General features: G+C 37.8%; 1 protein-coding gene across 1 annotated transcript in view; it reads left to right on the top strand.

Moving 5' to 3' along the window:
* Window positions 1-11,364, top strand: part of LOC107704958 (kinase suppressor of Ras 2-like) — an 85,610-nt gene that overhangs the window by 55,404 nt on the left and 18,842 nt on the right. The window contains exons 9-15 of the mRNA XM_016508046.1: window positions 2,133-2,218; window positions 2,665-2,682; window positions 3,266-3,426; window positions 4,916-5,084; window positions 8,138-8,179; window positions 9,681-9,747; window positions 11,171-11,219. Coding sequence (XP_016363532.1) covers window positions 2,133-2,218; window positions 2,665-2,682; window positions 3,266-3,426; window positions 4,916-5,084; window positions 8,138-8,179; window positions 9,681-9,747; window positions 11,171-11,219 — 592 coding nt within the window. The remainder of the gene's footprint in view (window positions 1-2,132; window positions 2,219-2,664; window positions 2,683-3,265; window positions 3,427-4,915; window positions 5,085-8,137; window positions 8,180-9,680; window positions 9,748-11,170; window positions 11,220-11,364) is intronic.

Raw genomic sequence — 11,364 nt, 5'->3', positions numbered from 1 at the left:
GAAGGGGAAGGGGTATAAAATAGAATTGGGATTGGGCCTAAGTTATATTTATATAAAAGTAAAAATTATGACATAATGTTTACATTATGATATAAGAACAATTATGACAAAAAGTCAAACAATTAAAACAAAAACAGCTTAGATAAAAAGTCATAATTATGAGATGAAAGTCTAAATTACTGCATGAGATAAGTAATAATTAGGACAAAAAATGTAATACATATATATAATACATAAAATAATACATAATCATATATATAAAAAGAACTTTTAGCAATCGTTGTGATGCACTTTGCATCAACAAACAACACTTACGTTTCTTTAAAGATCAAAAGATGATAAAAATCTTTATGTGGCAGCTTGCAGCATGACTTGTATTTAGCCTAATTTTTTTCTTTAAAGCCAACATAAAACAGAAGTTACAATCTTTAAGTAATCTGGTTTTTTTTTACTTTGATGTATGTGATTCTAAAAAAACAACAACCTTTTAACACACACATATTTAGATTGTAGGTGGGGGGAGTGAATGTACAGCGCTCTCTTCCAATACCATGACTGAGGCGAGACCCTTGAGCAAGGCAGCAAACCCCCAACTGCTCCCCGGGCGCCGCAGCAATATGGCTGTCCACTGCTCCGGGTGTGTGTTCATGGTGTGTGTGTGTTTACTACTGTGTGTGTGTGTGTGTGTGTGTGCACTTGGATGGGTTAAATGCAGAGCACAAATTCCGAGTATGGATCACCATACTTGGCCACACATCACTTCACTCACTCACTCACTCACTCATTGAGATAAAACATTGAAATTATAAGCTACTAAGTCATAATTATGAGCTAAAAAGATTTAAATGATATGATGCTAAGTCATAATTATGAGATAAAGTTGAAATGATGACACAAATGCCCAAATTATTAGATAAAAGTCATGATTATGACATAAAAGGTCAAAATAATGATATACCAAGTTATAATAATATAAAAAGTTTAAATTGACAAAATGTTTACATTATGATATCAATTATGACAAGAAGTCAAATGATTAGAACAAAAAACAAAAAAATAAAAGTCGAAATTATGACATGAAAAGTCTAAATTACTGCATGAGATAAGTAATAATTATGACAAAATTACTTTTAATACATGATTAAATAATACATAAAATAATAGACCCTTTTTGCAAGACTGTGATGACGCGTTTCAACGGTCATCAGCATTGTAAATCTACAAAAAAGATCTAGAATCTAGAAACAGTGTTTCTAATGCAGCGTCTATGGGAGTGACAGTAAATTTGACATCGTTCTCTCTACTGACTGCCGTTATCAGTCTCTCTCTATTTTTTCCTTTTTTTTGAAAGTCATGAAAACACTATCATGGAGTGTTTCTTTTGCTATTTGAGCAAATGGGAATGCAAAAAATATATATTTGTGGTAGTCTCCCATTCACTGCTATAGAAGTTTACTTCTGCTGCTGAGAAACCCAGAAATGTGAAAAAGGTCCATACATAATATATATGAAAACAACTTTTAGCAATCCCTAGCAGTCGTTGTGTTGAGTTTTGCATCAGCGAACACCACGTTTACGTTTACATTTACATTTACATTTACGGTTAAGTTTCCTTAAAGCTCAAAAGATCATAAAAAATTAAGTTATTTTTGTAATTCTGTCTGATGCTGAAATTACAGACTGAATCACAGCATGTAGACTATAAATGTCAAATGTTAAATACACACTCTACTACCTATGATCATTTCTTTAACCATCTTTCTTATAACAACTCAAATCTCTGAAAACAAAAATTCCTAATATTTCAGCTTTGTAAAGCTGTGATTTGATGTTTTTGTTTGCATCACAGCCTCTTTAGAATTCAGTGCTAGACACTTTGTGCCTGCAGTAGTGTCTGAACATTCAAATTGAGCATAATTATCATTATCATTAAAAGATTATTTAAATAAATTACCTGCCTAATAGTTTCCACTCTACCACCCTTGACTACGGCATCTTGTTACTACGATACTTGCTGGCTTTTGACACCCTCAAAATAATGGCTGCATATTAAGTGTTTGTTTTGAATATTCATTGATTTGCTTTTACAAGAGCAAACTAATAAACATTTCTGTCATGCTTTCTTTTGTCAGATTGAAGTGCCACAACAAATGCACCAAAGAAGCACCGCCCTGTCATTTACTCATATACCACAGAGGAGGTAGGGACTCATTCAGAGGTATTTCAACTTTTATGTTTTCTTTCTTTCTTTCTTTTTTTTTTAACTCCATCAATGCTTAAAACAAAAAGTACTACACAAGGCAGGCCATTAATTATGATTCAAATATGATTTCAGACACAGCAGTGTTCTTATACATAGCATGTTTTCAACCTCATAATTCTTTTATATTCAATTGAACATATTTAATTACACGCTTTATCTTTTTCAGAAAACATTGCGTTTTGAAAATTCGTTTCCAAACAAGAGAATGTGTTTAAAGGGAATTGAATGTATTTAAAAAAAACTGTCATTGCTAGTGGCTTCACATCTGCTTTGCATAAATGTACTAAACAGTTTGTCTTGTTCTTTGTTAAACATTATAATCTTCAGTCTGCACTCATCTTATCCTTGCTCTCTTTTTCTGTTTTCACCACTTCATCTTTCTCTCATTTCTGATATTGCAGATCAAGGAACATCTCAAGGTAAGGAAGCAGGTTTGTGCTCCTCAAACACAGTATTTCCTACTTCATACCTTAAATTTTTCCCTGGAATGGTTTCATATGTCATATGAAAATAAATGTATACTACCGTTCAAAAGTTTGGGGTTGGTAGGATTTTTAAATATTTTTTAATGAAGTCTCTTATTTTTTTTTTTTACCAAGGCCGCATTTATGTGATAAAAATACAATAAAACTGTAATATTGTGAAATAATATTACAATTTAAAATAGCCATTTTCTATTTTAATGCATTTTAAAATATAATTTATTCTTGTGATGCAATGCTGCAATTTTCAGGATCATTTCTCCAGGTTATGACAGTGAAGAGAAAAAGTTAATATCCTTATCAGTCACGTGTAAGTTTCTGTCTAGTTCCTGTTTGCCCCTATTTGGTTCATTTCCTGCTCATTTAGTTAATCATCTTTCATTAGTTCCCACCTGTGTTGTATCAATCATCTAGTTTGCTCCTTAGTTGCCTGCCCTTTATAAGCCCTCAGTATCTGTCATTCTTTTGTCCTGGATTAATGTTATTTTCAATGGTTATTGTGTGTTGATGTTCATTAAAGTATCCCTACGTTTACTCCTTCCTCGTGCACTCTCTTGCTACAACCACGACCGCATGACAGAATCCAGGACCGTCACTGACAACGACGACATAAATGGAGGAACGAGCGAGGTTAATCACCGTGGCACAGGCGAACCCCGACCCGATCGTCTACGCGAGGGCGTTCGTGCCGCTCGCCCTCGCTAGCTCCCTCGAGGGGGAAACCCTTGTGACGCTGTTCCGGATCGGGATTACTTACCATCGCCCCACGGAGCTCCCAGACACCACCAACTTCGACTGGAAGGAGGCAGTCATCCGGTGTCTGGAGAGCCTCCGATTCCGATCCGGGACTCCTCCGCCGGCCGTTCCTCAGTCAAGCCCGCCGGCCGTTCAGAAGTCTAGCGCGCCGGCCACGCCGAAGTCAAGGCCGCCGGCCACGGCTCTTTCCTGCCTGCCGGCCGTTCCTGTGGCAAGCCCGCCGGCCGTTTCTGTGGCAAGCCCGCTGGCCACTCCAAAGTCAAGCCTGTCGGTCGTGGCTCACTCCCGCCCAGAGCTCGCTCCAGTGTCGGCTCCAGCCCCAGAGCTCGCTCCAGTGTCGGCTCCAGCCCCTAAGTTTGCTCCAGTGCCCACTCCTCGAAAGCGCCTTGCTGTGCCTGCTCCTCCAGAGCTCCCTCCAGTGCCAGCACCACGTAAGCGCTACCCTGTTCCCGAGTATAGCCCAGGAAGGGCTCCTGTAGCCCAGGGAGGGCTCCTGATTCCTCGTTTAGCCCAGTGAGGGTTCCTGTCCCCGAGTTTAGCCCAGTGAGGGCTCCTGTCCCTGTGCTTAGCCCAAGGAGGGCTACAGTCTCTGAATCTCCTCCAGAGCGCCCTCAAGTGCCCGCTCCACCAGAGCGCCCTCAAGTGCCCGCTCCTCCAGCGCGCCCTCCAGAATTCCTAGTTTTCCCCAAGAAAATTTGTTTTTGGAGGGGGTGCCATGGCCTCCTGAGTCTCCTGATCCGCCATGGCCTCCTGAGTCTCCTGATCCGCCATGGCCTTCTGAGTTTCCTGATCCGCCATGGCCTCCTGAGTCTCCTGATCCGCCATGGCTCCCGCGCTGGAGGCTCTCCTTGTCTCCGCCCTGTTCCAGTCCTGCACCAGTCTCCAGGGTGCCCGCCACGACCGCATGACAATCATCTGACATTACAGCTTTAAAACTTGTGAGCTAATTGTTATTGTTTATCTCAAATGCAGTTGGTTTTATATTGCATTATATTTGATAACTTTTGGTTTTCCCAAAACCTCAGACTCAATTTGTGACACTTGAGCAGCAAAAATAGAAGTCAAAAAGCCTTTTAATGACTGGCAGAGCATAGAGTCTTGACATATTTTTGGCTTTCTGTTGTCTTCTCAAATACATATGCCACTCAATCATGCTTTATGACAACACTGCTGGCTTTTGATGTGCTCCTCTTTCTAACACGACGTTGGGCAGTATTTTCAAACGTAGCACGGCTGTCCAGTTTTCAGCCAATGGGAGATCAGGTCTACAGCCGCCACACCCCTGGTTTTGGATGAATCTTTAACTGACCGTTAGAATGAAGCCGGGTTTACTGATGTCTGACCGCGCCGGTAATGAGCAGAGAGTAGGGAGTGTTTTTGTGTGTTACAAAAGGTTTGACTGTCTCTGTTTCAGGACCACATCCCTGTGCCGTATCAGCCCGACTCCAGCAGTAACCCCTCCTCAACCACCTCCTCCACCCCGTCGTCTCCTGCACCCCCTCTGCCGCCCAGCGCAACGCCCCCATCTCCTCTGCACCCTTCCCCGCAGAGCGCCAGACAGCAGAAACAGTCCAACCTTACAGGTACCGACCCAAAACATATGTTTATACGTTGTTGTTAATTCTGTAAAAGTGTGCCTAATTTAATGATTCCGCAGAATCTTTTCAAGTCAAGTCAAGTCAAGTCTGCTTTATTGTCAATTCTTAGGTGGAGTCTTCTGTGCAGTGGTGCTGTTTTGTGCCTCAAAGCGAGCGAAGAAGACGTTCAGCTCGTTCGGCAGGGAGATGGTGCTGTCACAGGTGCGTGGTGGGGGCTTGTAGTCCGTAATGGTCTGTATCCCCTGCCACAGGCTCCGAGTGTCTCTGCTGTCGCTGAAATTTCTACAGAATTTCAAATAATAATTGCTTAATGCTTAAACTGTGTTATTAATTGTATTTTGACCCAGAGATTTTTTTATTTTTTTTGCTGAAAATGCTAGTTAATATTATCACATTGGACTAACACCTACTGATTTGCTCACATATGGTATCTTCACACACAAAAAAAATAATTATTACACCTTATTAAACAATTTGCTTATAAATGTCTTTTTATGCAGTATTAAATACCAAATATTAGATTAAATCCTTTTATCACGTTGTTTTCTTTCTATTAGCATAGTTTTTTTTTATTTCATTTTGAAACTGATTGATCATAGGCTTCAGTGAACTGAGCTTAGTTTTTGAGTGAATTTTGCCAAAATTATCCAAAAATAGTTTGTTTTTTTTTTACCCTGAAAATAGGGCGCATAGGCTCAGATCAATGAGGCCTATGTTCAATAAGTCTCAAAAAGAAAAAATTGAATTGAAATTTAAATAATTGAAAGAAAACGACTTGACAAAAAGATTGAATCAAAGATTTGGTGATAATATGCTGTAGCATAATAAGAGATTTGTAAGCAATTTAAATTTTTTTTTTTGGACATTTGTCATTTTCAGCACTGCACAAGGAATAAATACAAAGCTTATGTTTATCATTTCTGTATGTTAATAAAACAATGTAATTAGAAAATATCAATGCATTTGAGTGGATTTTAGACTCTCTTAGTATATGGCTGAGCTTCAGGAAAAAAAATATGGAAATAATGATTTGTATAATAACGAGGATGATTTAAATGATATATAAGGACTTTATGAAGTATAAATTGGTCCATTTTAGTGCTGTACTCTAATGATCCTTATTTGTGCCATATACAGTATCAATATCAATCTATTTTGTTATAGTATTTCTGCCTTTTTGGAAAAAATAAACAAAACACTTTTTCAACCATTGGCCAAACTGGTCTCAAAACTACAAAAAATGATTCTGCAAATTTATTATTATAGTGTATGTAACCTTTGTGATGTAAGAGCAACAGCATGATACTTTAGGTAAAATTAAAACTATTATAATGTTAATTGATGCAAGCGGGCTACAGTGGATCATCACATCATATTGAAGTAAAAGAATATGAAAGACTTGCTTAAAAGGATATTTAGTATTAAACATACATAGTATTAAATGGTTAGTACAGTACATTGATGCATTGTATAAGTTTTAATGAGTTAGTTAGCATAACTTACATTGCTGTGAGAAAGGCTTGTAGAAATGCTGTGTTATACTAGAAAACCATCATCATTTCACTACAGGCACAGTTGAGCACAGGTACTGTAGCAATTGTACTGTGCTGAACCGTGCTAGTTGTGAGCTCTAAACGATTCACTGACTGATTTTGATTCAGACTGCTAACTTGCACTGTTTTTGAATCTTTTTGACTGACTCATTAATAAAAACCAATTCAAATGGTGATTTTTTTTTTTTTTCCCACAAATCGGACATCACTACCTGTAGGCCTACAGAGCCCCTAAAAGGACATGGTAGTGGAAAAAAACCGGGGTGGGAGGAAAAAATATTTTACAAAACGTTTACGTCCCCTTGAGAAACCTTGCATTCCCTCGCAAAACTTTTGCGTTCTCTCGCAAAGATATTTGCATTCTCTTGAGTTCGCACAAACTCTTCCTGTTTACTTTGCAGCTTGCAGTGGTTCATACACAGAAAAGCAGATGAGCCCATAATGGAACGCACAGTTTCACGTGTTTTTATCACTTTTTATCATTGATTTTTTTTTATACTAAGTCACGTTAAGCACCCTTTTCTATGGGAGAGAAAACGCTTATTCAGCTCATATTTTGGGCTTGAATGTATACAGTAGGTGACATATTTTTTAATACATATATATAATATAGCATATTTGGTCTTTTTTTTTCATCTCCATTAAGCCGCGTTAAGCGTCTTATGAACTGCAAGCTGTAAAGTAAACAGGACGAGTTTGTCCGAACTCAACTGGTTTTGCGAGAGAACGCAAATATCTTTGCGAAAGAATGCAAAAGTTTTGCGAGAGAACGCGAAACATTTGAAAAATATTTTTTCCTCCCACCCCGATTTTTTTTCCCACCACCATGTCCCTTTAGGGGCTCCGTACTACCCGTGCTGTGTTTGTTGCTGCATTGCGTGCAGAAAACACTAGTATGCAGTCTAATCAGATCTGCTTATACTGACACGCAATAAGTTTTCTCAAATGTTGCCAACGGCAACCAGACTTTAAATTGTTGCACTTGTGCCATTTTAATTTCCTAGTGCATTTGCAATCATTCAAATCATGGTCTGGAGTTCTGTTTTAAATGTCCCGCTTTTCAGTTATGACAGCACTTAATATAAGCAGCAGTCAAACTGACATGAACCAAAGAACATCCTGTGCCAGAAAATTTGAGTTCACATGACATCCTGAATTTGATTAGTGATAACAGTGCAGAAATCTAAATATCTCAATATTTAAATATTAAACATTTAAATCACAAAATTTCTTTGTTATACATTTTTCAAAATCATAAAATGTTCTGTTTACTTCTCTTTATTTGATTTATTTATTAAACGTTGAATCTCAGATTTTCAGTGTGGTTTCAGACTTTTGGACCCTTGTGTATCCTATAAGTCACTATTTTTATGGCAAATGCATCTTTGTGATGGATTTTGCAGAACAATAACACAGACCAATAAGCATCTGGGGTGTGTTGAATTTGATTGAATTCTGTCTGCTTCTCTCCTGTGCTTTTCTCAGCATCTCATTTCTACAAATTCAAGCAGCAGTTCATCTTCCCTGGTAAGTGTGTCATAATTGGTCATTACCCCTACCCATAATGCAGTGCGACATGCCAAGGCAAACTTTTTTGATGTCATTTTTTATGCCGTCTTTTCTTTGAGGCGCAACAAACCCCCTCCCTCTCCCTCTGTCTTTCTTTGCTCTTCTTCTTGTCGCCTCTTAACCAGCAATGCTGTATTGTCTAATGATGGTTCTTTTAAAGACGAGGTCGCCTGCGCCTCGCTGACAAATAAAGGCTGACAAGTGTCTGTATTCTGTGGGAGGCACTCAGCTTGCTGCATGTGTTTGATGAATGTGTGGAGGGAGGAAAGCCATGTTGTGTTGGTAGCCTGATAGTTTAGAATAAAGGCTATTGATGCCAAATTTGCCGGTTTATTCCAATGTCGAGGTGAGCTGCTGAGATCAGTCACCATTGTACCTTACAGCAGGGAACACACGGCCAGTTTTGTCCATTAGGTAAAACAATTTGTTTATGTTTTAATGGAAAGTGTTTGTTAAATGAGAATCCTCTTGGGTTTCATCTTTCCTAACTATAGAGCATCATATATTTGTGTAGTATGTAAGGGATAGTGGCTGACAGTGCAGTATGTTGCTTGCTTACAAAAATAAATCAATGGACACTCAGTGTTGTTTGGATTGTTTATATTATGTATAAAATCTTTCCTACAGCTATGTAGGAAATCTGTTGCCTGGAACAACAGTAAATAATATATATACATGTATGCGCTCACTACTGTTCAAAAGTTTAAGGTCAGTAAGAGTTTTTCAAAGGAAGTCTCTTATGCTCATTGTGGCTGCATTTATTTGATCAAAAATGCAGTAAAATTGGTAATATTGAGAAATATCATTACAAAGTTTTCTAATTTCTAATCTAATTTATTCCTGTGATGCAAAGCTGAATTTTCTTCATCATTACTCCAGTTTTCAGTGTCACATGATCCTTCAGAAATCATTCTAATATGCTGATTTGGCACTGAAGTAACATCTCTTATTATCAATGATTGAAAACAATTGTGCTGATTAATATTTTTGTGGCAACTGTGATTTTAGGAACAACATTTATTTAAACATTGAATGTTTTCTTTCACTTTTAATCAATTTAATCCATCCTCAGTGAATAAACATTTCATTTCTTTCCAAAAAAAACTTATCGACCACAAATTTTTAAACAGCAGTGAATGGCTTCAGATGTTTGTGTAGTATAGGTACATGTAGAAAATTATTTGAGTTCTTTTTTTCTTTTAAAGAATATTTATTTGAAGATTTTTGGAGTGTGTTTTTCAAGAAAATAAAATTTTCTGAGTAAAAATAGTTTCTACATCAATTTTTTTTCTCTCAGTGTAAACAGCTTCTGTTTTGGTGTAAATCAGAGTTGTTGTTCTCAGCAGTACTCCTGCATGTTGTGATGAACTTAGTCTATAATAATACACTCTTTTACAAATTATGTCATTTTCTCTCTCATCTCTGCCTTGTGACTTACCGTCTCACTTTCTCTTTGTAGATGTGGCCCCTGAGGCTCCCACCAGGGCCCCTCAAGTCATTCTACACCCTGTTCTGTCTGAACCTGGGTAAGTGTGTGCGTGTTTATGTGTATGTGAGTTTGTTGATTTGACATTTTAGAACACATTTAAACATGATGACATCAGTCTGTCTATGTAGAGCTCACTGGGATTTGGAACTAAAGTGCAAATGCATGTAAATCAATAATGGTGACTAAATAGCATGGTAACACTTTACAATAAGGTCCCATTATCTGAATGCAAAAATTAGTAGCATAAAATCTAGCGTAGCGTCAGTTCTGGCAGGTCACGTTAGTCAAGCTCGCATCAGCTGACTCTCAGCTGATCCCCATCAACCTATGGGAATATGACACCTATCTAAGTATTCATATATAAGGTCCCGCAGTAGTATCAGCAGTTTTCGCATTGCTCAATAGCTAATTAAACTAACTGTATGCTAATTGTCAATCATCTTTGACGATAGTGGTCCTGACAGAAATGTAGTTATGATGCTCTATTGCTCCTTTAGATGGAGGTCAAATGCTGTAATTGTGCAATTATCTCTTTTGTGACACTTATAATGACATGCCAAGACCACTTAACGTTGTTTATTAATATACAAATGTGTCTGAAATGTCATGTTCTGTCCTGTACTTTGTGTGTTTGTGTGTGTATTTAGAGCGATTCCCAGTGAAAGGCCACAGACATGTCAGACAGTTTTGCCAAGGCTTTTGTCTATTTATGGCTGATATGAGCATTTTAGATTACAGAATTATTAGAGCAAAAATATTTGTGGTGCAAAAGCTGATGTGACTGAAGACAAGTCACACACACACAAACTTGGGCTAAACAAAGAGTGGGGCTTGAGTTTACGCTACAGTGATGATGTCAAGCGTATCCATGGATGTTTTGAAAAACTCAGAGACCCATAAAGAAAAATACTATTTTTAATTAACTGAATCAAGATGCATTAACTACACACACAAAAAAAAAACTGGATATTAGTTTCTGTAGTTCAGACAGCAGTATGTTTTTCATTATGGAGAATTATAATGCAGCTGACATTAGTTGTTTGATAGCTGTAGAGTAAAACTGTGAACAGGCATGTATGCATACATGGACTCTTTCCAGCACTGTCCTCACATATTTTTCAACCCAAACAAGGGTCGGAGTGTATTAACAAACACATTTCTTAACACAGACATGTAATAGAGTGTCATCCAGGGTACATTTTAGACACTAAATCTCCTATTTTATTTTATTTTATTTTATGTAGGCAGCACACTAAGCAGAGCTTGTCTGAACAGCTTTTGTTCAAGCTAAAAATATGAAGGTGAACATGCATAATTTTTTGTGTGATCCTTTCAGATGGCATAAAGTAAACAATGGATTTAAATGAGATTATAGGTCCTTGAAAATGAAACCTCGGTTTGCTCTGCTGAGGTAAATGACCCTCCCTGAGCAAACACATGTTCTGTTTCTCTTCTCACAGTACCAAAGGGAGTCCCTTGCTACAAATTGAGGTTGAGCCAACATCTGATGTGAGTCATCCTGCTTCTATAGCAAATGTGCACCATCATGTGCTAAAAGCTGAACATATACACAATATCTATCTGTCTGTCTGTCTGTCTATCTGTCTGTCTATCTGTCTGTCTGTCTGTCTGTCTGTCTGTCTGTCTGTCTACA

This window comes from Sinocyclocheilus anshuiensis, unplaced genomic scaffold (assembly GCF_001515605.1).
Source record: "Sinocyclocheilus anshuiensis isolate Anshui unplaced genomic scaffold, SAMN03320099.WGS_v1.1 scaffold117, whole genome shotgun sequence".
NCBI lineage: Eukaryota > Metazoa > Chordata > Actinopteri > Cypriniformes > Cyprinidae > Sinocyclocheilus > Sinocyclocheilus anshuiensis.
Note: the sequence above shows the minus strand (reverse complement) of the source record. Positions and strands in the feature narration are given on the sequence as shown.